The sequence below is a fragment of the Diabrotica undecimpunctata genome, chromosome 7 (genome assembly GCF_040954645.1).
Source record: "Diabrotica undecimpunctata isolate CICGRU chromosome 7, icDiaUnde3, whole genome shotgun sequence".
Lineage (NCBI taxonomy): Eukaryota > Metazoa > Arthropoda > Insecta > Coleoptera > Chrysomelidae > Diabrotica > Diabrotica undecimpunctata.
The window spans coordinates 122,381,951-122,405,498 of NC_092809.1; the positions used below are offsets into that span (position 1 = coordinate 122,381,951).

Consider the following 23,548-nt stretch of genomic DNA (forward strand, 5'->3'; position numbering starts at 1 on the left):
CTTGACGGAATGTAAAGCTGCAAATTGGTCAACATCACTGATGCGATACCCTACATTAAAGGAGCGTTAGATGAACTGAAACCATAGACGGAGTCTGCTGGAAGAATGTGTAGATCGAATCTGTCGACGATATAAATAACCATTAATCGATGCAGCTATAAGGGTAATCATTCAAACAGGAAAAGATGGTGGAGAGCTGTCCCATCTACGTCATGCCTTTAATATTCGTTATTATCTGAAATTTCACGTAACTGCGGTAATGGGCGTAACGTATTAACCGCGAATAAGAGGCACTACTGTATTTCGTAAATGACGCTTAAGCATAAGTAAGTTCAATTATATACATGAGTAATAATTGCTATAAAATATTGCTTCATATAATCTAAAGAAACAGGGATTATGAAAGATAACCTTTTTGATAAAACAAAATTTTAAAAATGTAAACTTTGTGTCCATATTGTGCTAAGATTTCTCACCAAAAGCAAAACAGAGTTAGCATACAACATTTCTATCGGACCACTCTTTCGATGACTTTGTAACTACTATATTTACAGTAAACAAGATAATAAACTTGAAACACTGGGTGTAGATGTATTAAAGTACACTTTTAAGGGTACATAATGAAAACATTTAGCAGACCAATGGAAGAAGAATTGAGAATAGAAAATAATATATGATGAGTATACATTAAGGACAGAGCAAAGTTTAGTGTTTGAAGTACAGGTAAAAATTATGTTAAGTTTGAAATATTGTACCTGACTTATATTCCTAAAATCTAAAACAACATAACTATTAAAAAAAATTGTATATTTGCAATGTCTAAATGACTAATAATTTACTTACGATTTGCATTTTGTGAAAGGAAGACACCAAGGCACCAATTTCTAAATAGAAGTGAATTTAATCTCGAACGTTTTGTCAAGATCTACTATGATATTAAGATAAGGTAAATCTTTAATTGTATCGCATAGATAACACTATAATTTGTCACGTAAACATATACCATTTGTAGTTATTATCTCGTTTTAGACACTGTTATCCCTAATTCTTTACAGGCATCATACATCTGCGATCAAATTGCGTAAACTTAAGTTGCACAGGAAAATGTGCGAACGGACCACCAGTGTAATATAAAATTTTACGCGATCACATGTCAAGCAACACTTGATTAATATTACGCTGGAAGCCGAAGCATTTTTGTCAGTATTTTCGTCCTTTTTAGAATCAAACATCTCATGGTCTATGGTTTTTGGACAAAGGCCTTCCCCAACTTCACTATTTTGAGCTATTGATCATCCTTAGATCCATCATCGATCTTTTTTTTTGGAAGTTCATCGATCTATCTTTTTGGTGTTTTTTCAATAAATTTTTTAAATGGTGCAACAAATTGCACCCATCTGTATTGTGATCAAAATTATGTTTGTTTTCATAATGGAAATTCGTAATGGAAGATCGTGTACAGATGCAATATTCGTTATAAAGCAAATTACTGTGAAATCGCTAGAATATAATAGACCAGCATTTCTGTGTCTGATTGATCTAAAGAAAGCGTTTGATAGAGTAAGACTCAAAGATGTAATCCATCTTCTGTGTAATAGAGAAGTTCCCCTATATATTATAAAAACTATCGAAAACATCTACCAAAACAACAAAATGGAAGTCAGAATAGATGGACAACTTACAAAACCTATAAAAATAGGCAGCGGAATAAGACAAGGGAATTGAAAAATAAAAATTAATGGCATCAGTATTGAACAAGTAATGGAAATAAAATACCTGGGAAATGTGGAGACTGTGACTCTAGCTCTCCGTCCGGTCTCGCGGAGATAAGAATACGACCGGGGTCAGAAAGCCCTGCCTGTCGTAAGAGGCGACTAATGGGTAGGAATAGGGAGGTGGAGAGCCGTCGCTTGAGGTGTAGGGTTGGTAGAAACGCACACGGTCGCTTCGGCGACACGGTCACCGGTCTACATTCCTAGTATCCGAGACGAGACTCTCGTGGGACCACTCTACTCCCATTCCAAAAGAGCCTGGTGAGGTTGAACGAGCTGGGCCCGTATATACCTCTCCTGACTTCGGTCAGGCGTGGTAAGGGTGCCCCGGCACGTACCCACCGGGAGATCCAAGAGTGGTAGAGGAGAGATCCTCGGCGGCGACCTGTCTACGTGTGAGGTGGAAATTCCTCCGCCTGCCGAACCTACCCGCCCGTAGTGTGGGAGTAACGGGTAGGCAAGGTACTCACAACACAGGTACTACGGGGAAGGTGGAGCCCCCGCGGGTCGCGTATAGTAGACGTGTCGTGGTAACCCTACGGGGTACCCCCACGGGGGGACCCACGGGACGTTTTTGGTACGCGCCCCGTGGCACCTTCACTTTGGTGTCGGACTCGTAGGGGCAGAGGTTTCACTAACGAGCGTATGCCGAAAGGCCAGGTAGCTCAGGGTCTGGCCAAGTCTTTACTTGGAGGGCACGCCATTAAGCAATGTGACTCTAGCTGTAGAGACCTGGACAAAGAAGTGAGAGATCAAGTACAAAAAGCAAATAGACTGGCAGGATGCCTTAATAACACTATATGGCGAAGCAGACACATTAACACTGAGATGAAGTCAAGAATTTATAAAGCCAGTGTAAGACCAATAATGACATATGCCTCAGAAACAAGACCCGACACAGCCACAACGCAAAGGCTTCTAGAAACGGCAGAGATGAGAGTACTAAGAAGAATTAAAAGAAATACGCTGAGAGATCGAAAGAGAAGTGAAGACATTAGAAGAAAATGTAACGTACAGTGTATAAATGAATGGACACAAAATAGAAAAAAAAAATAGAATAAGCAGAATGGAGGAGACCCGTGTCGTCAAAATAGCAAGAGATACGTCACCAATCAAGGTATTAATCCGCCAATGAACAAGCAGAATTGCTTACAAAGAGGAGGAACAAGAAGAATTACTTGTTTTAACACTGTTCTGGTCTTTTCTCTCTGAGATATTCTTGGATATAGTCTTGACATATTTTCTTTTGTGTCCTGGATGTCCAGAATTATATTCCCATTCATGTTCAGTAGTATGTTACTCTTTTTTTTTTTGGCTGTTATTTATTTGATTTTTTGTATTGTTTTTTTTACGTTTCCAGTTTGTTCGTGTTTTTTTCGATTGATTTTAGGATTTCATTAGTTATCCATTCGTTGTTATTTTTTGTTGGCTCTTTTAAGTTGTTTCATATGTCTAATATGTATTTTATAGAATTTTCCATTATATGTTTGCATGTTCTGATCGTCTTTTTTGATGATGACTTTTAATTGACATATTTGTATTTTATTTGGGCCTGTTTCGAATGATAGCTTATTAAGTTTAGTTTTAAATCTTCTTATTAATAGATTATGATCTGACTTTATATCAGTGCCGGGGTATATTTCAAATTGTATTCTAAGAGTTTCTATATATCTTTTTAATGAAGAGATAATTTGATGTCTTAGTTATAATATACTATTGGTTATCTACTAGCGTTCTTCATATACAAGGTATTCTGGCTAGTAGATCATAGTATGTGTTCGTAATTTTCTTTCGTTCTCTCAGAAGAATTGAGCTAGAACTTTTCATTTCGAGTTCACAGCCCGAAGTTTCCAATCAAATACCCTTCACACAAACCTCTCATGTTACCTATTGTGACGTGTATAGGCCCAATGCTTGTTCCAGTTCATTATATAACTGTTTTAGTTCTTTGTAATGTTTATCTAGACTTCTTCTTTTTCCTTCGACAGTTCTTGACTGTCCTCTCCTGGACGGAAGCCTCCCCTTTAAGTTTCCATTTTAGTTTGTCTTTTGCTACCTGGTGGCATTGTCTTCCCGCTTTTTCTTTCATATGTCCAGCTATCAAGTATGCACGGTACCATGCGTTTAGGCAACCTGGTAACATCTTGTCTAGAACATGTCCTACCCAAGACCACTTCAATACAGCAGCGCATTGTATTACATCCTCTACTTTTGTTCTTTTACGCATTTCTTCATCTGAGGATAATTATGGTGCGGAAGTTAACGTTGCTGAAGCATTGCTTGCTCGGAATAGTAACGAAAAAAAAAAACGATTTTCGGTAGCCAGTCATATAAAATGCAGAAGAGAAAATGGGGAATTTGCACTATTTGTAGAACTTAGTGAAGTAATGGAAAGATATAGATTTCACGCTCTCGATAAAATGCTCCATTTGGCCTTTTAACAAAACTCAACTAAACACAACAAACCACACTTCGATTTAGTAGACTAAGAAGTGAGGAGGGGTATAGCAGAGAACGAAATATGCCCTCCTGGTTGTTTCACTGCGAGACAAGATCCCAAACCGCCAGCCGCAGCCACGACGAAGATCAGGGGTGGCTGATGCTGTAGAGAGACGAGCAACACTGAAGTGGAACTGGGCAGATCACGTGACTCGAATGACAGATAACAGATGGAGAAAGCGGATACTGGAATGAAGACCAAGAGATAATGTCTACCGAAGCAGAAGTCGTCCACCAACATGTTGGACAGACGATATAAAACGTTGCCAGTGTTGCATTTAGTATTTCTTGGATAGTATTATTCACTTTTTCTTATTTTTCGTTCCGTTTATAAAACCAGCAATATATTAATAAACTAGTAGCAGTTTAGCTATTATATTAACTTAATAATGCCTGTATTCTTTTATATCGAAGTACGTACATTAAACTGTGTAATGCATTCTAGAGAAATCTGTAAACATTCTTTAATGTTATTCAAACCCTGTTTATAATTTCTACAATTTAAATTCGAGATGATACATTTTAAGAACTTAAAATCGTTCGATTTGCATCTTAAAACATTCAAGCAGTAAGTTGTTTTATCTTTAATCTTACTTTTCGCTGAAATATTTCCATAACAACTTAACAGTCTGATAGTGTTTTTACACTAAGTAGTAAAAATGCTACAAAATCGAAGAACTAATGTAAGCATTATACATTTCTTTAGACATTATTGGAAGTAAAATGCACATTATTATCTACCTTTTGTATCGGTTCTTGGGGCACTTGCAGGTTCGGCGTATTATCCTGGCGCCGCAGTCTAAATATGCATACAATGTCATCATTAGTCAGACACAGAAATGTAAACAACTTTCTAGTTAAACCTCGCGAAAAGAGGTTTACATTTATATTATTGCTATTGCAAATGTAGATGAATTGAATAAAAGTGAACAGTTTCGACGGAAAAGTGATGAGTGAGGTCTGTGATCTCCACATACTTCTTTAAATCGTGAAATTAGTCCATTCTTTCACGGTAATACAGGGTGTTTCAAAAAAAGGTAACCCCGTCTCTAGAGTAGGTAAAAAACTGAAAAATAATTGGGGTTTGCTTAGTAAAAAATTTTTGTAACGCCATTCGTTTTCAAGATACAGGGCGTTGAAGAAAAAAAAATGTTACGCATTTTTTACGATTTTGCCGAAACTACTGGCAACATTGTAATGAAATTTTATACGAATATGTTTTGGAAGCTGATACATCCCATGAATTTGTTTTTATATATGATTCCCATAGAGGGCGCTAGTTACACGGATCGTACTAAGTATTAGTCAATATAACTTTTTTAAGAGTATAATTATTAATCAAAATTTCAAGTAAACTTAAACATCATTCAATTTTACACGAAAAAGGTACTCTTGGTAAAACTCGATACTGTGTACCGTTTTCGGAATATTTTGATTTGAAAATTATGAAGTAATAATTGATGCTGGTATAAAATAGTTAGTAATTAAACAAAACTCACAAGAAGAAAATTAAATTAATGACTAAGAACATAAAATAAAATTCAATTACACTAAGTGTTCAAAATGCCCTCCGTTTTCGCGAATACACAAGCCTATTCTTTTTTCTAAAGATTCCATTAACCTTCTAAACGGTAGGGGATCAGCTATGATGTCATTAAATTGACGTTGAATTCTTTATTCCAATTCAGAATCAGATCTTCTGCACCTCTACCAATCCATCGATTCGGAAAATGATTACTCAACGAATTACGATACCTTCTATCAAAATGTGGTGGAGCTCCATCGTGCATAAAAAATAAAGATCTTCGCTCGTTTAGCGTTAAATCTTTTAATAATTTGAATAAGGAATTGTTTAAAAAATCAAGATACATATTATCACCATTTAAATTTCCAGGTAGAATATGATAGATAACCTATTAATTTGTTACCTAAAGCTGCTGCCCAAACATTAACTTTAAATGAGTGTTGGTAATGTGATATCCTTTTGACTCGTGGATTCTCATCACACCAGTAGCGTGCATTATGGGAGTTAAAGATACCTTGTCGCGTAAAGGTGGCCTCGTCCGTAAAAAGAATGCATTTTAAAAAATTTGGATTGTGGGCTGTCCTTTGTTGCAATGTTTCACAAAACTCCACTCTAACCGGTAGATCATCTGGCAAGAGCTCTTGGACTTGTCTGTAATGATAAGGATGTAATTGCTGTTCTTTCAGCATCCGCCAAGTACTTGAAGAAGAAGTATTTGTTTGTCTTGCTATATTCCTTACGCTGTTGGATCTTGATCAAGTAAATTTAAAATATTATTTTCTTTATTAATTGTTCTTGTTGTTTTTGGTCTACCAGAATTTATTTTATTTGGTCTCACATTCCCAGTTTCTTGACAACGTCGTTCAACGGCTCTAAATGTTTTTTTAATTGGTAAGTTTCTTCTAGGAAACTTTTCTGCATAACGTGTCACAGCTGCACTAGAACATCCTAAACATTCGCCTAAGGTTAATAAGATGTCAGTGTATTCAACATTTGAGTACATTTTGATTTGATTTTACAAATAACAAGGTTTCAAAACTCTAATTATTGTTGATTTATCGTCATAACAATCAATAAATGTCAGATTTCCATGGCACACTTGGAGAAAATAGAGGTATACCTATTAGAACTTTATCATTACTACCAGCATCAATTATTACTTCATAATTTTCAAATCAAAATATTCCGAAAACGGTACACAGTATCGAGTTTTATCAAGAGTACCTTTTTCGTGTAAAACTGAATGATGTTTACTTGAAATTTTGATTAATAATTATACTTTTAAAAAAGTTATATTCACTAATATTTAGTACGATCCATGTAACTAGTGCCCTCTATGAGAATCAGATATAAAAACAAATTCATGGGATGTATCAGCTTCCAAAACATATTCGTATAAAATTTCATTACAATGTTGCCAGTAGTTTCGGCAAAATCGTAAAAAATATGTAAATTTTTTTTTCTTCAACGCCCTATATCTTGAAAACGGATGACGTTACAAAAATTTTTTACTAAGCAAACCCCAATTATTTTTCAGTTTTTTACCTACCCTAGAGACGGGGTTACCTTTTTTTGAAACACCCTGTATATTCTAAAACCTCAGAATTCTAAAGAACCGTACCGATTGACATGAAATTTGAAATGCGCATAGGAAACAAAGAAAAAGTTATATATTGTTTTGAATCTATTTTCTTGTGGCATTTTAAAGTAATTACTATTTAAATGGGAATAAGCCACAATTAAAGGTTAAAGTAAGTTGATTGACCACAGTTTCAATTTCCACTTCGGAAATCGTTCTCAAAATACAAACTTCTCATTTTGTTGTTTCCCAGAGTTGTTTTAGGAAAGAGTTTTATTTGTTAAAACAGATTAATTCTGCTTTTTGCGGAAACGCCAAGGAACTTCGTTTCATATTTTTTTCTTATTTTAATGAGATAATCACACATACTTTTTAAAAACGTTCTTATCATTTTTTTATTTTTTTTTTCACGTCTTCTTTTTAGGTTATTTGATGATAATTTCGATTGTAGGTTAATTCAAATAAACCCTCACCTTAATCAGGTTGTAACTCTGATTGTATAGCCGAAAAAAAAAAATTTAAAAACAATTTGATTTATTATTTCTAAAGGTTTCTTTTTTTATTCTTATGGCTTTTTGGTTAAAATGTACTGTTTGCGAGTTCTTTTTGAAAAACGACTCAAAAATATGCATTTTTAGGTAGGAAATTAACAATTTGTGAATAACTTAGAAAATAGTAACTTACCGAGAAAAGTCTATATACATTTTTTCCTATAAATTGAATTCTCCATTGATTTCGGGGGTTATTTAAAGGTTCAATATTTTCACCTCCGACAAGGGGTGGCACTCACTCACGCATTTTAAATTTAATGCCAATTGAAGCGAGTCTTTAAAGCCCTGAGTAAAAACCGTGAAAAAATGGACTAAATGGACTAAATCTTATGTTCCACATTGATTTTTGGATGATACTTTTGCACTTTGATTTTTGGATGATACATGCATATATCTACTCAGGTTACATTTCAATATTTCTTCGTTAGTAGAAGAGAAATGGCATTCAGTTTAACATCAATTTTTATTTTTCTAAATTTACACTTTGCTTCATATAAAAGATATAGATACTTAAATTTAGGACAATATATGCCTTAGAAGCACAATACTTTTTCAGCCTATGTATCTGAATTCGTAAAATATTACCAGGTTGTCGCGATTTCAAGGTTATTGCCTATCATCCGACATTCTACAAAGTCAAAACCAGAGACCGACAAGCAGTAATGTGGTAGGGTGCTAATTTTCCCACTGTGCTGGGGCATTGTACTCCTAAGGCATAGATTGCTCTACATCTAAGCAATAGAAAGCTTTTCAATAAGCTTTATTTGCTTAATGCAACTAAAACAAAGGACAGAAGACAATGATTGCTAAATTGTTTTCATTTAAGGCGATCAAACTAGATGGCGCCTTCGGAAGGTACCAGTAAGGTGGGAAATGAGCAAATACTCTGCTTTCAACGGCGAAAGAAAACTATCCTGCCAGATGAACTCTATAATTACCGCGTGTACAAAATAGGAGTAAGATAGCAGATATCGTGTAATAGAGATGGTCTGGACGAGGACGGGAGGAAGATAAGCGCAGCAAATTGACAACAGTCAGCAATGGACGAGATCGACTGGCGAAACAACTAGAGCTATAGTGCCACTGATAATCACTGGACAATGGATTTCCTTCCTTTGTACAACGTTACAAGGGAGATACCAGAATTGGATATTATAGATTGGATATAATGGATAGATCAGGGCATATTAACATGATAAATCAAACTAGGGATATGTATGGATGATGACTTCTGACCATATAGTGGCCAGATTCAGGCCTTAAGTTCCTTTCCAAGTATTTATCCATCCAAGGGTATGATCTGGCAGAGGAAACACACAACTCAGGCTATAATGTTATACGTAGTACACAGACGAGTTTGGACTTGTAGAAGGGTCGGGTGTAGAAATTTCCAATGATGGTGGAACTGAAAGTATTTCTATTACACTAAGAGAATATACTTTTGTGTTCCAAGAAGAGATTTAAGCAATCTTGCATTGTGTAAGGAAAAATAAACATAAATGCTTTTGAACTTAAGCAAATCAATCCTAAGGTATTCTTTACGGTAATGAGAAAATGGTTCGATAGACGGGCAGAGCATAACTCAGAATAATAGCAGGTGTCCTCAATGCAGACTTAAAATGCAGGCTCTATGGCACAGAATATAAAACAGAAAACCATTTTTTGCATAACTGAGAGGCACCAGATCGCAGGATGCAAATATTTTTGGGAGCGAGCAAGTGTCTTCCAAAATATATGGTACCCATCCACTAGACCTGGACAAGCTGGTTCCAAAATAATGGAATGATTAAACAAACCACTGGTAAAGGTGATCTTATTCTTTAAAGACCGGATCGGAAACAAAAAGTGTTTATAGAGAACAAATACTAGGTCGTAAAATCTAGTCGCAAATTTTCACATATAGTTTCTCAACTTAATAGCAAGTATAAAAAAAGAAAAAGCGCATGCGCTGATGTGAAATAATGACTGAGATTTGAACAACATATTTCACCAACTATAAAAGTATTAAATTTTAAAGACGGAAAATACTTGAAAAAACAGATGTTTATCAATATGTATTGTTATTACGAAAACAAACAGTTTAATTATACAGTTGGCACAAACAATCTTCGTAACAAACATTGTAATATTTTTAATTCAATCTAGATGAAAATGTGTTTCTCCTTTCAGCGTACAACGTAGACACAACAAAAACCAAATGTATCTTCTTTATTAGGAATTCCACAGGGCTCATTTTAGCAACGATGTTATACACAGTCTACAACAGCTTTCCCTTCCCATCAATAAACCCAACTCCATCTTTCTTTATGGTGACGACACGGCACTTTTCTCCGCAGTTACCGCTTACCGTACCGAAAGGTGTCGATCTGTATTCGAGAAGGCTCAAATCAAATTAGACAAAATTGTCAAATGGTGTAACAAACGAAGAGTAACATTTATATCTGCTAAAACGCAGTTAAGTCTGTTCAGACACCATGGCCCATCCCGATTAAGGGATGAGAACCAGATATTGCTCAATGGAGAAAGGCTTAAGTTAACACTGACATTAAAAACACCCTAGATAGGGTAAGAAGAAGAGCCATTCTCCTAACGGACCTATATGGTAAACTAGAAAACACTAGACGTATTCTTCGGCACACCTATAATGCTTAGTGCCTACATTAGATCAATAGTCGAATACAGGGCCCGCTTCTATTGGGCGCTCAATAAAGGTCAAATGAACACCTTAATGGCAACTAAAAGGAAAACCCGGAGAAGAATTTTGAACAATCGTTCGCACTTGCCTTCAGTATATATACATCAACTCGCGAACATCCCTACAATATAAAGTCAGATCTAAACTCTCAGCAAGAGGTAAGTCCTAAGAACCATATAAAACTCCAACTCCAGAGCAAAAGAAGTTCTCAAAACTCCCTAACACCGCCTATGGCATATTTTCACCAGATTTCCTAAAGAAAAACTTCCATTTCTTCCAGCTAAGCCTCTAAACCTATCAAGCCATGAACTTCCTTATGTAACCTACAATGTCTTTGAAGCTACTCCTTCCCAAAATATCGCAGATAACAAACTGCAAAGCCAACAATTCTGAATTTAAGAGCAGTTTCCTAATCTTGTATATCTGGTAACACTGCAAAGGTCCTCCTCTGAGCAACGATCAAGGCTAACCTACACCTACACCTTTCTATTCTCTTTCTCTTCCCCCTATCAACTTTGTCACTACCAAGAAGCTGCATCACTGACCCTCTTTCCCGATTTTCTCTAAAAAAAAGGGAACAACCATTCCTTGAAGAGACGAAACCCTACACGAGATCATCATAACTTGTTCCATCGGTCAAAGCATTCGCACATTTGAATCTTTATACATTTGTGAGCATCTTTTTTTGGAAAGAAGGAATCTGCAGTAAATGAATCGATCTTCTACGATATTGCGCTTCTATTTCCCATTGCTGTACCCCAATCCTAGATAAATCGGCTTCAACATCATCTATCCATCTTTTTCTGGGACGGATTACTGATCTTCTATCTTCTGATCTCTCAAAAAACTGCCCATCTTAGCCTGTTAGCTTTTATATATTCATACATCGCATTATTTTAATTCTGATGCTATAAAAGTAACTCAATATGGCTTACCGTATTTTTTAAATAAACAATTATTTTGATCCGTCAAAATCTATTCTTTTATTTTTTGTCCCGTTTCTAAAAAAGTTTGCCCATAACTGGCCTAAACTACAAGGCTTGCTGCGGTAAGGGATCCACAAAGCCTAGACAGATAAGGTAAAGACAATAATCCTGGCTCAAATAAAGAAAGAGGATAGTCTTCTCCTTGCATATAACATTAATTTAATTAAAACACAGTTGACAATGAGGCAGATTAATTTTTAATCATCGTACATGTTGTTAAACATGTCACAGTATTAATAAAACCATAAAGAAAAATAGAATGGCTTCCGTAAATATTTGTAAAAAACTGTTGGAGCCAGTCTGATGATATGTGTAATTATAAATACAGATATGATGATAAACAATGTCGATTCCCCGTTTTGTTTAATATATTTCATTTAATTTTAAAATGTCTCTTATGCATTGTGTCTGTGATTAATTAATCGATTTATGCTGTGTTATAATTATTATTGTAACCTAAATTCATTAAATAACTTGTTAATAATAAAAACAGGCATTTATTCATTATTTCCTGTAAATATTTAATTTCCGTGAGATTGTGCAGCAGTTCTCAGAACTAAAAATGGTTTGCCCTTATATTAAATAAGTTTTATTTCATTTTCTCTAAGGTTTTTATACACTTTATTACTCTGATTAATTTAATAATGGAATTATTATTTATTCATTGATATTGAACACCTTATCATGTTACTATCTAAAGAGGTTCCGCAGTTGACATTTAAGAAAAAAGAGAGTATGTCAAAATTGTGTAGGATGAAATGTATGATAGAGTAACTACTTCTCGTAGAACAGGTACATATAAGGAGAGGCTGATAAATTTCATGCTGTCTATGAGGTTGCAAATATCATCTTACTGGATATTTTGCCATTTCTGTTCTAGAGCCAAGCGAAGTTCGTTAATTGAGGCTGGTGCGACTTCGCGACCTCTAATATTTCTACCACGCATGTCCCGCACTTGCTCCATTGGGTTCAGATCTGGCAAACACGCTGGCCAGTTCATTTTATTAATACCAACTTCCTCTAAATATTGCGTAATACACATTGCAGAGTGGGGTCGCGCATTATCTTGCATTAATAGAAAATCATCGCCGATATATTGAGAAAAGGGTACTACGTGATTCGATAAAATTTCCTAAATATACCGGTGTGCAGTCAACGAACCCTCAATAAATACCAATTCAGTGTGCGCCTCTCGGGGTATTCCTGCCCATACCATCACCGAACCCCCTCCGTGGCTAACGCGGGGACTGAAAGCACAGTTCGCAAACCTCTCTCCAATTCGACGCCATAGTCTCCCATCTGATGAGTGAAGACAGTATCTCGACTCATCCGTAAAAAGAACATCACTTCATTGTCCTAAATTCCAATGTAAATGTTCCCTGGAAAATTGTAGTCTAGCCACTCTGTGCCGTGGAAGTAATTTGGGCCCAGTTGCTGGTCTGCAACTTTGCAAACCAAATTCATGTAATCTTCGACGCATGTAAATACACTAACATTATTGCCTCGAACCTCTTGAAGCTGATTTTTTGTTTGCACCGCTGTTAAATGACGATCCCGCAAAGCGTTGACTCGTATAAAACGATCATCTAAAGCGGTAGTTTTGCGCTTCCTGCCACTTCCCGCTTTACGCTTGTTTGTTCCAGTTCGTATAAAACGTTCCACTACCCTTTGGATGGTAGAGCGATGAGTGTGTAGTACTCTAACCAGATATTCATAATTTCGCCCATCTTCAACCAGAGCAACGGTTTTTGCTCAATCTTCGATACTAAGAACCATGATCAATCATAGGTAAACAAAATGTAAGTGTCTGACATAATGATAACAATCATTAAAGCCACCTCGCCGTATTACAAAATAACTCCAAAATAATCATAATTTAAAAAGTCCTAAATTGTGGGTGATAAATTCATTTTGCTCTAAAATTGAGCCAAGGCATATTTTGACATGAAACAAAAAACACAATGCTTAGGAGACATGGTTGCAACCGAAAAATAAGTTTTTACGAAAATTCGCAAACGGAATTATTCCACAGGATGTTTCAAAGTTAGGATAATAAAACCACGTTTTAATTAACCCCGTACAATAGGTCAAATATAAAATTTTATCAAAAAACTGACTATACCAGATCAAAATTTACTTCAATGTGCTAAAACAATCATCAAAATAGGGCTAAAATAAAAAAATTGAAATACTTTGAATTTGACCAAAATTTTGTTGTCACGATGTTATGCAACATTTTCGTTTATTTTACCGCCAACACTGCAATTCAAAGTTTATAGAGACTAAGCCATTTCAATATTTTATTTTTAATGATAGAGTTTAATGTATTGTTGATCTCGTTCTTTAACCCAATAAGCAAGGTTGTTGTGAAGATGAACATTTTCAATAAATTTTCGTTTGTCCGAACATTTAGTTGTTAGAAATCGTATAGTCTCTTACATGTTGGTTTAAAATACGTGTATAATTAAGTATTTTGTTTAGGAGCAGAACTGGAACAGCGATCTTCTCTATCGTTTATTTAAATTACTCCATTCAAATACTTTTTTTGCATTCTTCTTGAACCATTCATTACATTTCGTTTTTGTATGAAACTTTTTTTTAAATTGCTCTGTCAATTTTTTTACTTTGTTGGCGATATTAACCATCATTGAGCCTGGTTCTTTTCTTTCTCAGGCAATCTGTAACATTTTTAGAGAAAATAATTAATTTCTTCTGTCAAAACAGTAATAAGATGTTATATGCGATATCTTCGTTTCTGCTATCGCTACACAGCCTTTTGATAACTAATTTATGTTAATCCGGCTTTAAAAAGATCGTAGTCGTTATTTAAGCTCGATATAATAAAGCGGATATACTTAGTAGCAACATGGTATGTTTCGCGTTTCGTATAATTACAAGATAAAGCGATTGGATAGCAATGTAATTACCAGTAATCCCGTTGGAACTTAATAAACAGCCACAACAAACACAATTTTATTATTGGTATGAAATAAAACCTCAGCAATATCAAGTATGTTAAAAACTGTGGGAAATTTCTGCGATTTGTTGTCCAATGAATGTACGTAAGAATAAGAATATAAGTAACCCGTACAATGAATTGAGCACTGCGGTCAGTTCATTAGATAAATTGAGGACCTTTCGACAGAAGGGTTAAATACTTAAAAGGTAAAGTGAACATCCTAGAGTTCCGATATCATTATAACGTCTTTTAAACAGTAGGTATTGAAATAGACGGACGAAACAGAAATGAAAACGGAGACCTTCTGACGGACCTCTGCAACATAAACGAGATACGTATTAATAATACATTTTTCCCTCACAAAGAACAATACAAATACACTTTTGAAAACAGTAGAGGACAAAGATCTATGATAGACTATATTCTGTCGAAGAGAGAGTTACGGCCCTCTCAAATCTTGGATGTAAGAGCACTAACATCATCAGAAATAGGAAGCGATCATAAATTGGTATTATGCAAAATCCGAATGAAAATACATATATGTAATAACAAAACACCAGAATACGAAAAAAACAGAAATACATATATGACAGAAAGTGATGGAGTCGAAGAAAGCTGGGCAAAAATTAAGTCTAATATCTTAGCCCCGACCAAGGAAGTTCTTGGTGAAAGAAATATAAATACATAAAAATAAATCGTTCCCAAGGCGAAGAACTCCATGGTTTTGTACAGAAGTGAAGGAAAAATGTAAAGAAAAGAAAAAAGCTCACTTGAAATACATGTCAACCAAAACACAAGAGGCATACCATAATTACAAGACAATTAGAAACGAAACACAGGCACTTGTAAGAAAAATAAAAAATGATCACTGGGAACGCTTTTCGAAAGAAATGGAACATGATTTTTACGGTCTGCAAAAGGAAATATGGCGCTTCATAAGAGGTCAAAGAAAGGAGGTAAAGTAACTAATAGAACCAAAACACATACAAAAGGATACGTGGATTGACTACCTAAAAAAGCTATATGCAGAGGAAGAATAAACGACGCTAGAACCGGAAACACCAGAAATTACCACAAATGAAGAACTTAATATAAATGTACAGGAAGTTCGAAAAACACTTGAAAACCTGAAGAACAGAAAAGCGGCAGGTAAGGACGGGATACCAAACGAGTTACTGAAATATTGTGGAGCAGCAATGACAGAACAATTAACAACATTAATTAATAAAATTATCAAACACAATAAAATCGGAAGAATGGAGAACGAGCGAACTAATTCTACTATTCAAAAAAAGAAGATAAAAAACAGCCAGAAAACTACAGAGGTATAAACTTGTTAAATACTGCGCTAAAACTTACAACTAAAATTTTACAAGTGCTAATAAATCAGAGTATAAGTTTAGCAGATAAACAACAGGGTTTTCGTAGTGGAAGATCGTGTACAGATGTAATATTCGTTATAAAGCAAATTACTGAGAAATCACTAGAGTATAATAGACCAGCATTTCTGTGTCTGATTGACCTAAAGAAAGCGTTTGACAGGATAAGACTCAAAGATGTAATCCATCTTCTGTATAATAGAGAAGTTCCCATAACATTATAAAAACTATCGATAACATCTACCCAAAACAACAAAATGGAAGTCAAAATAGATGGACAACTTACAGAAAATATAGAAATAGGCAGCGGAATAAGACAAGGGGATTCATTGAGCCCCATGCTCTTCAATTTGATCATGGATGAAATCATCCAAACCGTTAACAAAGGAAGAACAGACAGAATGGAAAACAAAGAAATCAAAATACACGCAGACAACGAAATATTAATAGCCCAAAATGAAGATAGTCTGCAAAGACTGGTCTACAGATTTAACACAAGAGCAAAAGAATGTAACATGACAATCTCATCTCAGAAAACTAAAACAATAGTAGTCAGCAAAGAACCAACCAGATGTAAAATAGAAATTGATGACATCAGTATTGAACAAGTAATGGAAATAAAATACCTGGGAATTACACTGTCTAGCTATTGAGACCTAGACAAAGAAGTGAGAGATCAAGTACAAAAAGCAAATAAACTGGCAGGATGCCTTAATAACACTATATGGCGAAACAGACATATTAACACTGAGATGAAGTCAAGAATTTATAAAGCCAGTGTAAGACCAATAATGACATACGCCTCAGAAATAAGACCCGACAGAGCCACAACGCAGAGGTTACTGGAAACGGCAGAGATGAGAGTACTAAGAAGAGTTACAGGAAATACGCTGAGAGATCGAAAGAGAAGTGAAGACATTAGACACGTACATTAACGTTCAGTGCATAAATGAATGGACACAAAATAGAAAAAAAGAATGGAATAACCACATAAGCAGAATGGATTAGACCCGTGTCGTCAAAATAGCAAGAGATAAGTCACCAGTCAGCAGAAGAAGTATCGGACGACCACGCAAAAGATGGAGTGAGAACCTTTCGGTAGTAATCCGCCAATGAACAAGCAGAATTGCTTATAAAGAGGAAGAAGAAGAAGAAGATAAATTCCACAGAAGTAGAAGTGGTAAGTCATGGTATTTAAAAACTGGATAACCATTTAGGTGGATATTAAATGTTTTGTAGAGCGGAAATACATACCTAATATGTGTAGAGTAGGTGACGATATTGAAGCTGTAAAAAGTTTGGACATATCTGGGAGTCGAACTTAATACAACGTAAACGGCAAAAATAAAACCAATGACACATACTCCAGTACAAAAACGTACACCAGAAATCTAAGATCAAGATGAATAAAGCACAAACTTATCGTCATGTGACCGAAGCAATGACTTGTAAGCCGGGATCTCATGGAGCGCTGAGACGCGATCTTCGCCAGTTCACGTCAGCGAAGAGAAATAGATAATAGTGAAAAGAAAAGAGAGCACGGTTGGCCAGCCACATTACTGTGAAACTAATAAATATGTATTTACTTTTTGATAACTAGCCCAATGGAGCGTGTCGACCCTAGTCACGTCGGAAAGGAAGGAGGGGTAAGTATGTGCTATGCATCAGCTTCCAACCTTCCTTTTAACCGTGTTGATTTACCGAAAAACTAAGGGACAGCACGCGCCCACCTTAAATAGACAGTTTTGCCCTATCCCAGGGATCGTAAACTACCAATATTGAGAGGAAAACGGTTTTCTACGTTGCGTTGGGTTCCGTCGTTAGATTTTTTGTCTTTTTCTGTTATGTTCTTCGCCGATGAAGAACACCGCTCCACATTCAGTCAGATCCCGGCTTTAGCGAGAAAAGAGAGTATTTATGCCTCCCGGTATGTTCTAGGGCATAAAACCCCGTAATATATAAACCGAATTACAGAAATTTGCTTCTGGAAGATAAAAGTATTTATTAAATATTGGTATAGATCACAACAAAATAGAAAAAGGACCGATTTTAACCGAAACATAACGTAGAAACCACATGGAACAAACTACAAACAAATATTTTAAAGCTTCTGAAGCAGTACTCAGGAAAAGAAAAGTAAACAGCACAACAAAACCAAATAATACACTATGGTTCACGAATGAAGTCAAAAACTTGACAGCAAAGAAAAGAACAATCATACTTGGAGCACAGACGCAATAATATAACATAAGAGGACTACAAGACAGTAAAAAAGTAAATTTAAAAATGCAATTCTAAAAAGAAGCTACTGGGAAAAATTTTCGGCAGACATAGAACACGATCTCAACGAAGGACTTAAAAAAGGATGTAATAGGTACGCTTAGAAATAAAAAGTAAATATTGTCCTACCAGTCAAGACAAGCAACCAGTCAGTGAATATAAACAGTTCACTAAAATATAGACAGAAGAGAAAGAGCATTGGAGAGAGCAACTGAATCAAATCAAATTTCTACAAATGTTCAAGAGGTCGCCCAGGCGAAAAGTTGCTCAAATTTTTCTGCTTGAACATTTTTTAAACAAATTGTAACAATTTTTTCGGCACGAAAAGTTTTTTAATTTTTTTGGATCATTTCCAACAAAAGAATTCTCTTGTTGTTTGTCTGTAAACTTGATCTTTTTCGAGTTATAAATAATTTAAAACTGAAAAAAATTTTCAAGGCTCAAAACACAACTAAAAAATATTATTTTTGAATTCACCAAGGACCTAAATTCAAGTACAAACCTTGTTCTACCATTTCCTAATAAGTATTTTGGGCCTATTTCATTACAAAATAAACACAACGTCTAAATTCCAACCGCTTGATCAAGGAATAATACAAAATTTCAAAACCAAGTACAGAAGGGAGGTTGTCCGTCAATTCTTGAACGACTTGGAATGCCAATCTCCAACCAAAATTAAGGTGTTAGATGCTATGTGGATGTTTACAAAGGCATGGAACAATGTTAACGATAAAACTATTGTCAACTGTTTCAAGAAAAGCGGCTTTCAAGTGAATGATCGTGACAAAAACCAAGATGAGGACATTCCAGAAGTTCAACAACCAGAACCAATTGAAGGATGTTGGACGAGAGTGAAGGAAGCTTTAAATGTGGACTTGGATTTTGAAGAATTTGTCAACTTGGATGATGAAGTTGCAATCTGTGGAGAGCTCACTGATGATGAAATCGTATTTTCCGTGGCAGGGGAGCAAGAAACAGTAGAAGAAGCAGAAGACGACGTGGATGAAGAACTAGTTAATCAACCAGATTTTACATCAAAGGACGCAAGAGATGCCCTCAATGTGTTAAAGTGTTATTTTAAAAAAAAAATGCTTTAAATGATGGTGTTGTTAAATCTATCACTGTGCTGGATTGTGAAATGGATAACCTAACACGACAAGGTAAACAATAAAAAATTACTGACTTTTTCAGCGGTAATCAGGGTACTGAATAACGATGGACATAGATGGACGTAGTAAAAGTAGTTTTTTATTTGTTTATTTTTATATTACATTTCCAACAGGAATTTAACTTTGTCAAATAAATTAAGTTATTCTCAAAAATATGTTTTTCCCCTGTTTTTGGTAGCGTACTTTCTAAGTTAAGACACAGGTCTACAGTTAATCTGTAAATCATTATTTGTTAAACTGAGGTTAAGTGATCAGAAATTCGTTATATAGAGGTTTGAATTCAGCTTTAAGAACCCCTTTATAACGAATATTGGTCGCATTTAACCTCGATATAACGAACCCTGTTATTGAGAAAAATTCCTGATATAACGAATTTTTCTTTCAGAGCCTTCAGATTCGTTATACCGAGGTTGTACTGTACTTATATCGAAAGATGAAGATAACCTACAACGATTACTATACAGGTTCCAAAACATTGCAGCAAAATTTAACATGCTTATATGTATATATTGAGAAGACATAGTCGCTCACGATTCACAGAGAACCTAACAAATGTCAACTAGCGGCAAACAACCATGAGCAAATTACAAACTTCAAATATTTAGGAGTCAGCATTACCAGTAGCAGAAATATCAAGCACAGATTAACAGACCAGCAATGATATCTGGATACCTACGTGAAAGTATCTGGAGGAACAAGCAAATGCGCATACGAAATAAAATAATATATAAGACCTGCGTAAGAACAGTAATGACCTATGCGATCGAAACCAGAGGTGAAAAAGCTGCAACCAAGAAGCTCGTAAGGACAACTAAAATGAGAACGCCGAAATCCATTGATGATGATTGATAAAAACTAGGATGTCATAACATAATACCTTAGAACAATATGAAGAATTGAGAAATCATTTTTAAATTTTATTGTAGGTATTAAAAACAGATGGAGAAGAGATATATACGTCTAACGATAAATGTTTATCGCTGATTACATAACACATTATTAAACAAAATTTAATAATAAAAAGAAAACATACCAAAAATAATTAGTCATAATTGACATAACGTGAGAATAACAACCAGAAATGTCCCATAATTATTTTATTAAAGCGATATTCATTGCATTCATTAGGGAAGGAAATATTTACAACCAAGTTCAATAAGAATCTTCGAGCTTAAGGTATTTAGAGGGATTAAATTTTCTGAAAACCAATAAGATGAAACCTAATAAGGTATCGTCATTCATACCATTGGCGGCAGATTAATGGACACTTTGGCGGTACATGTTTTCTTGTCGAGGTAAAATGTGTGGATAAATTAACGGCTTATCTGTATCGGTTTCTAAAAAGAACCACATGTTGATCTCCACCCTTCTGTAAGATGAGTCGGTTTTACATAGGAAGATTTGTAAAATGTAGAAAGAATGATAGGAAATTAGTTTTGAGCCCTAGGAAAGAAGGCAAGAAAATTAGTTTTTAAAAATTTTGCTTGTTACTTCCCAACTTTTATTAAATATCTGGTTGGAAACAAACTATAAATTATAAACTATATATAGTAGAATCCCACTAACACGTCACTATTAAAAAACAGGGCGCCGGATTATTGGAATGTTCAGATTACTGGATTGTATAGATAAATTCGTAGTAAATAAAATTAAGCATTTCATAAATAGGTACAACATATGTACAGTCCATCCTTGTGCTAGATCTTTGCACAAGTATGACATTAACGAATTATTTTTTATATTACGTCTCTTTTCTACTCACGGAGACTAAATCGATGAACTTAAGCCGCCTGTCCATACCATACACAATAGCATACGAGCCCCTTCCCATATCAGTTGGCCCACCTATGGAATTTGCAGTTTAAGACGATTACCATAAACAAATTAGGTATGTAATGTACCTACCTACTCACATGTAAGATAATTAAAGTATCTATGTATTTCTATATAGTTTTTAGTCACCTGGTATATGTTATTTACAATTATGAAAAGTTCTCATGTATAATCACTAATAATTATTTGCTGTTAGAAATCAGAATCAATACTCTTCATAAATATTTTCCTATTTAGAATAAATAAGTTTCGCTAGTTTATTTACCTAATACTTCGTATCTATGGAATAATAATAATTTATTTCTCTTATTTCTTTGTTCGATAAGCTATCCGTATTTGCTATTTTAATATTAATATTTGAGTCCAATCTCTTGTACTCAAATCCATCCAGAAACATCGTTAAATAATTGTAGATAACAGAACTTATATATTCATAGTTTTAAGAAATAACAAGCAGAGTGTAATTTTCATCCTCTAATATAATAAATTTATACATGTCAATATATTCTGTTTAATTCCAAAACAAAGAGTTAGTCCGGAGAAGAAATAAACGCATAGTATTCCATAACAAAATTTGGTGTCAGAACGTGGGATATTAGTAGCAGAGTTCCTCTGATTGCTGATAGAAGGAGAGCTGAGGAATTTTTGAATTGACTTGTTTCCTTCGAGGAATCATTCAAAAAAAACTGTCAGTGTGGAAAAATCGCCACTACAACTAATTACATTGGGGTCCAGTACATCCAGTTCGAAATCCAGTTCCAGTCATAACCCAATTGTAGTTCCATCGGAAGTAGAGGTGAACCCGTGGAATAATAGACTATGCGACCAACAACAATATTCTACTTGTAAGTACATTCTATCTTAAATTCTGTCTCATATTTTAAAAATCTTGTAAACGTATGTCTACTTTATATCCTGATATAAGTAACTTATTTGACGAACAAATACCTTCTCCCGACTCAAATTCTCTTTCAAATTCTTCTACTTCTAATTCAAATAAAATGTCAGTATCAATTGAAATAGCTGAAAAACTTCTCATTCGATTTGATGGTACAAAATCAAAATTATACGAATTCATAGACAATTGTGATAAAGCATACAATTTAGTAAATCCGCAATCCAAACCCATCTTATTAGCCATTATAGAAACTAAATTAACCGATAAAGCTAGGGCCATAACTAGAAACAGAACATTTGACGAATGGAAAGATTTAAAAGACTTCTTATTAGATGCTTATTCTGAACGCCGAACTGAAGGTCAGTGGCAATTGGAATTACATTCCTTACGTCAGATGCCCAGTGAAAATGTAATGTCATTTGCAAATAAAGTTGAAAATTGCTATATAAAATTAATAAATACACTTGATCCAGACTTATCTCCAGATGCAAGAAATGCATGTACTAAACTCTTAAAAACTCAAGCACTAAATGTCTTTATTAGAGGATTAAACAAAGACCTCTCTATTTTAATCAAAGCCCGAAATCCAGATTCCTTAGAAAGAGCTGTTGCTATAGCAATTGCCGAAGAACAAGAACAGTTATCAAGACAAGAAATTTTCAGACCATTCTGTAATATTTGCAAACGAAATAACCATTCCTCAAATAACTGTCGATATAAAAACAATTCAGATAGAAATGTTAGACATCTTCAAAATTCTAGTTTTCAAAACCCAAAATATCCTAATTCAAATCTTCAAAGGTCAAATTCTCAAAATCAAAATTATAAACCTTCAAATTCAAATTCCAATTCTGATTTTCCTCCAAACTTAAGAAAAGAAAATACCAACACTTCCCAACGTTTTTGCAGATACTGCAAAAAACCAGGTCACGTTATAGAAGAATGTAGAAAACGCGAATTTAACAATAAAAACAAAAATCCAACAAATTCTTTAAACTTCCAAAATCCTCGACAACCAACGGTCGATTCTCGAGGAGTTCGTTCAGTTCAGGCCGTATCACAACCATCAACTTCTCAGTCACTTCCTATGTAGATTTACCCTTAGTAAATAATTCTAATCCATCCTCTTGCAAGTTTCTAATCGATACAGGCGCAGATATTTCTTTAATTAAATATTCAAAAATACTAAACATTCCAAAAATTTATTCTAAGTCTATTACTCTACGAGGCATTGATAAAAATGTCTTAAATCCAAATAAAACTATATGTAGTTGTAACGTAAATTTCAAGATAAAAGATTTTGTCCAAACTCATGTTTTCTATGTCGTAGAAGACGATTTTCCTCTTCATTTCGACGGTATATTAGGTAGCGATTTTTTTGAAATAAATAAATGCCAAATTGATTATAAAGAAAATAAATTAA

The 23,548-nt window shown here is 34.7% G+C and overlaps 1 protein-coding gene across 3 annotated transcripts in view; it reads right to left on the reverse strand.

Annotated features, from left to right (window-relative positions):
* The window catches only part of p130CAS (Serine_rich_CAS and FAT-like_CAS_C domain-containing protein p130CAS), a 126,177-nt gene that overhangs the window by 67,188 nt on the left and 35,441 nt on the right, over positions 1 to 23,548 (reverse strand). Inside the window, exon 1 of one of the 3 annotated variants that reach the window (XM_072538096.1) lies at positions 844 to 929. The exons of the other annotated variants lie outside the window; for them this stretch is intronic. Within the exon in view, the coding sequence (XP_072394197.1) occupies positions 844 to 852 (9 nt within the window). The 5' untranslated portion in view covers positions 853 to 929. Of the gene's footprint in view, positions 1 to 843; positions 930 to 23,548 lie in introns of those variants that run through there. 3 annotated transcript variants of the gene reach the window in all.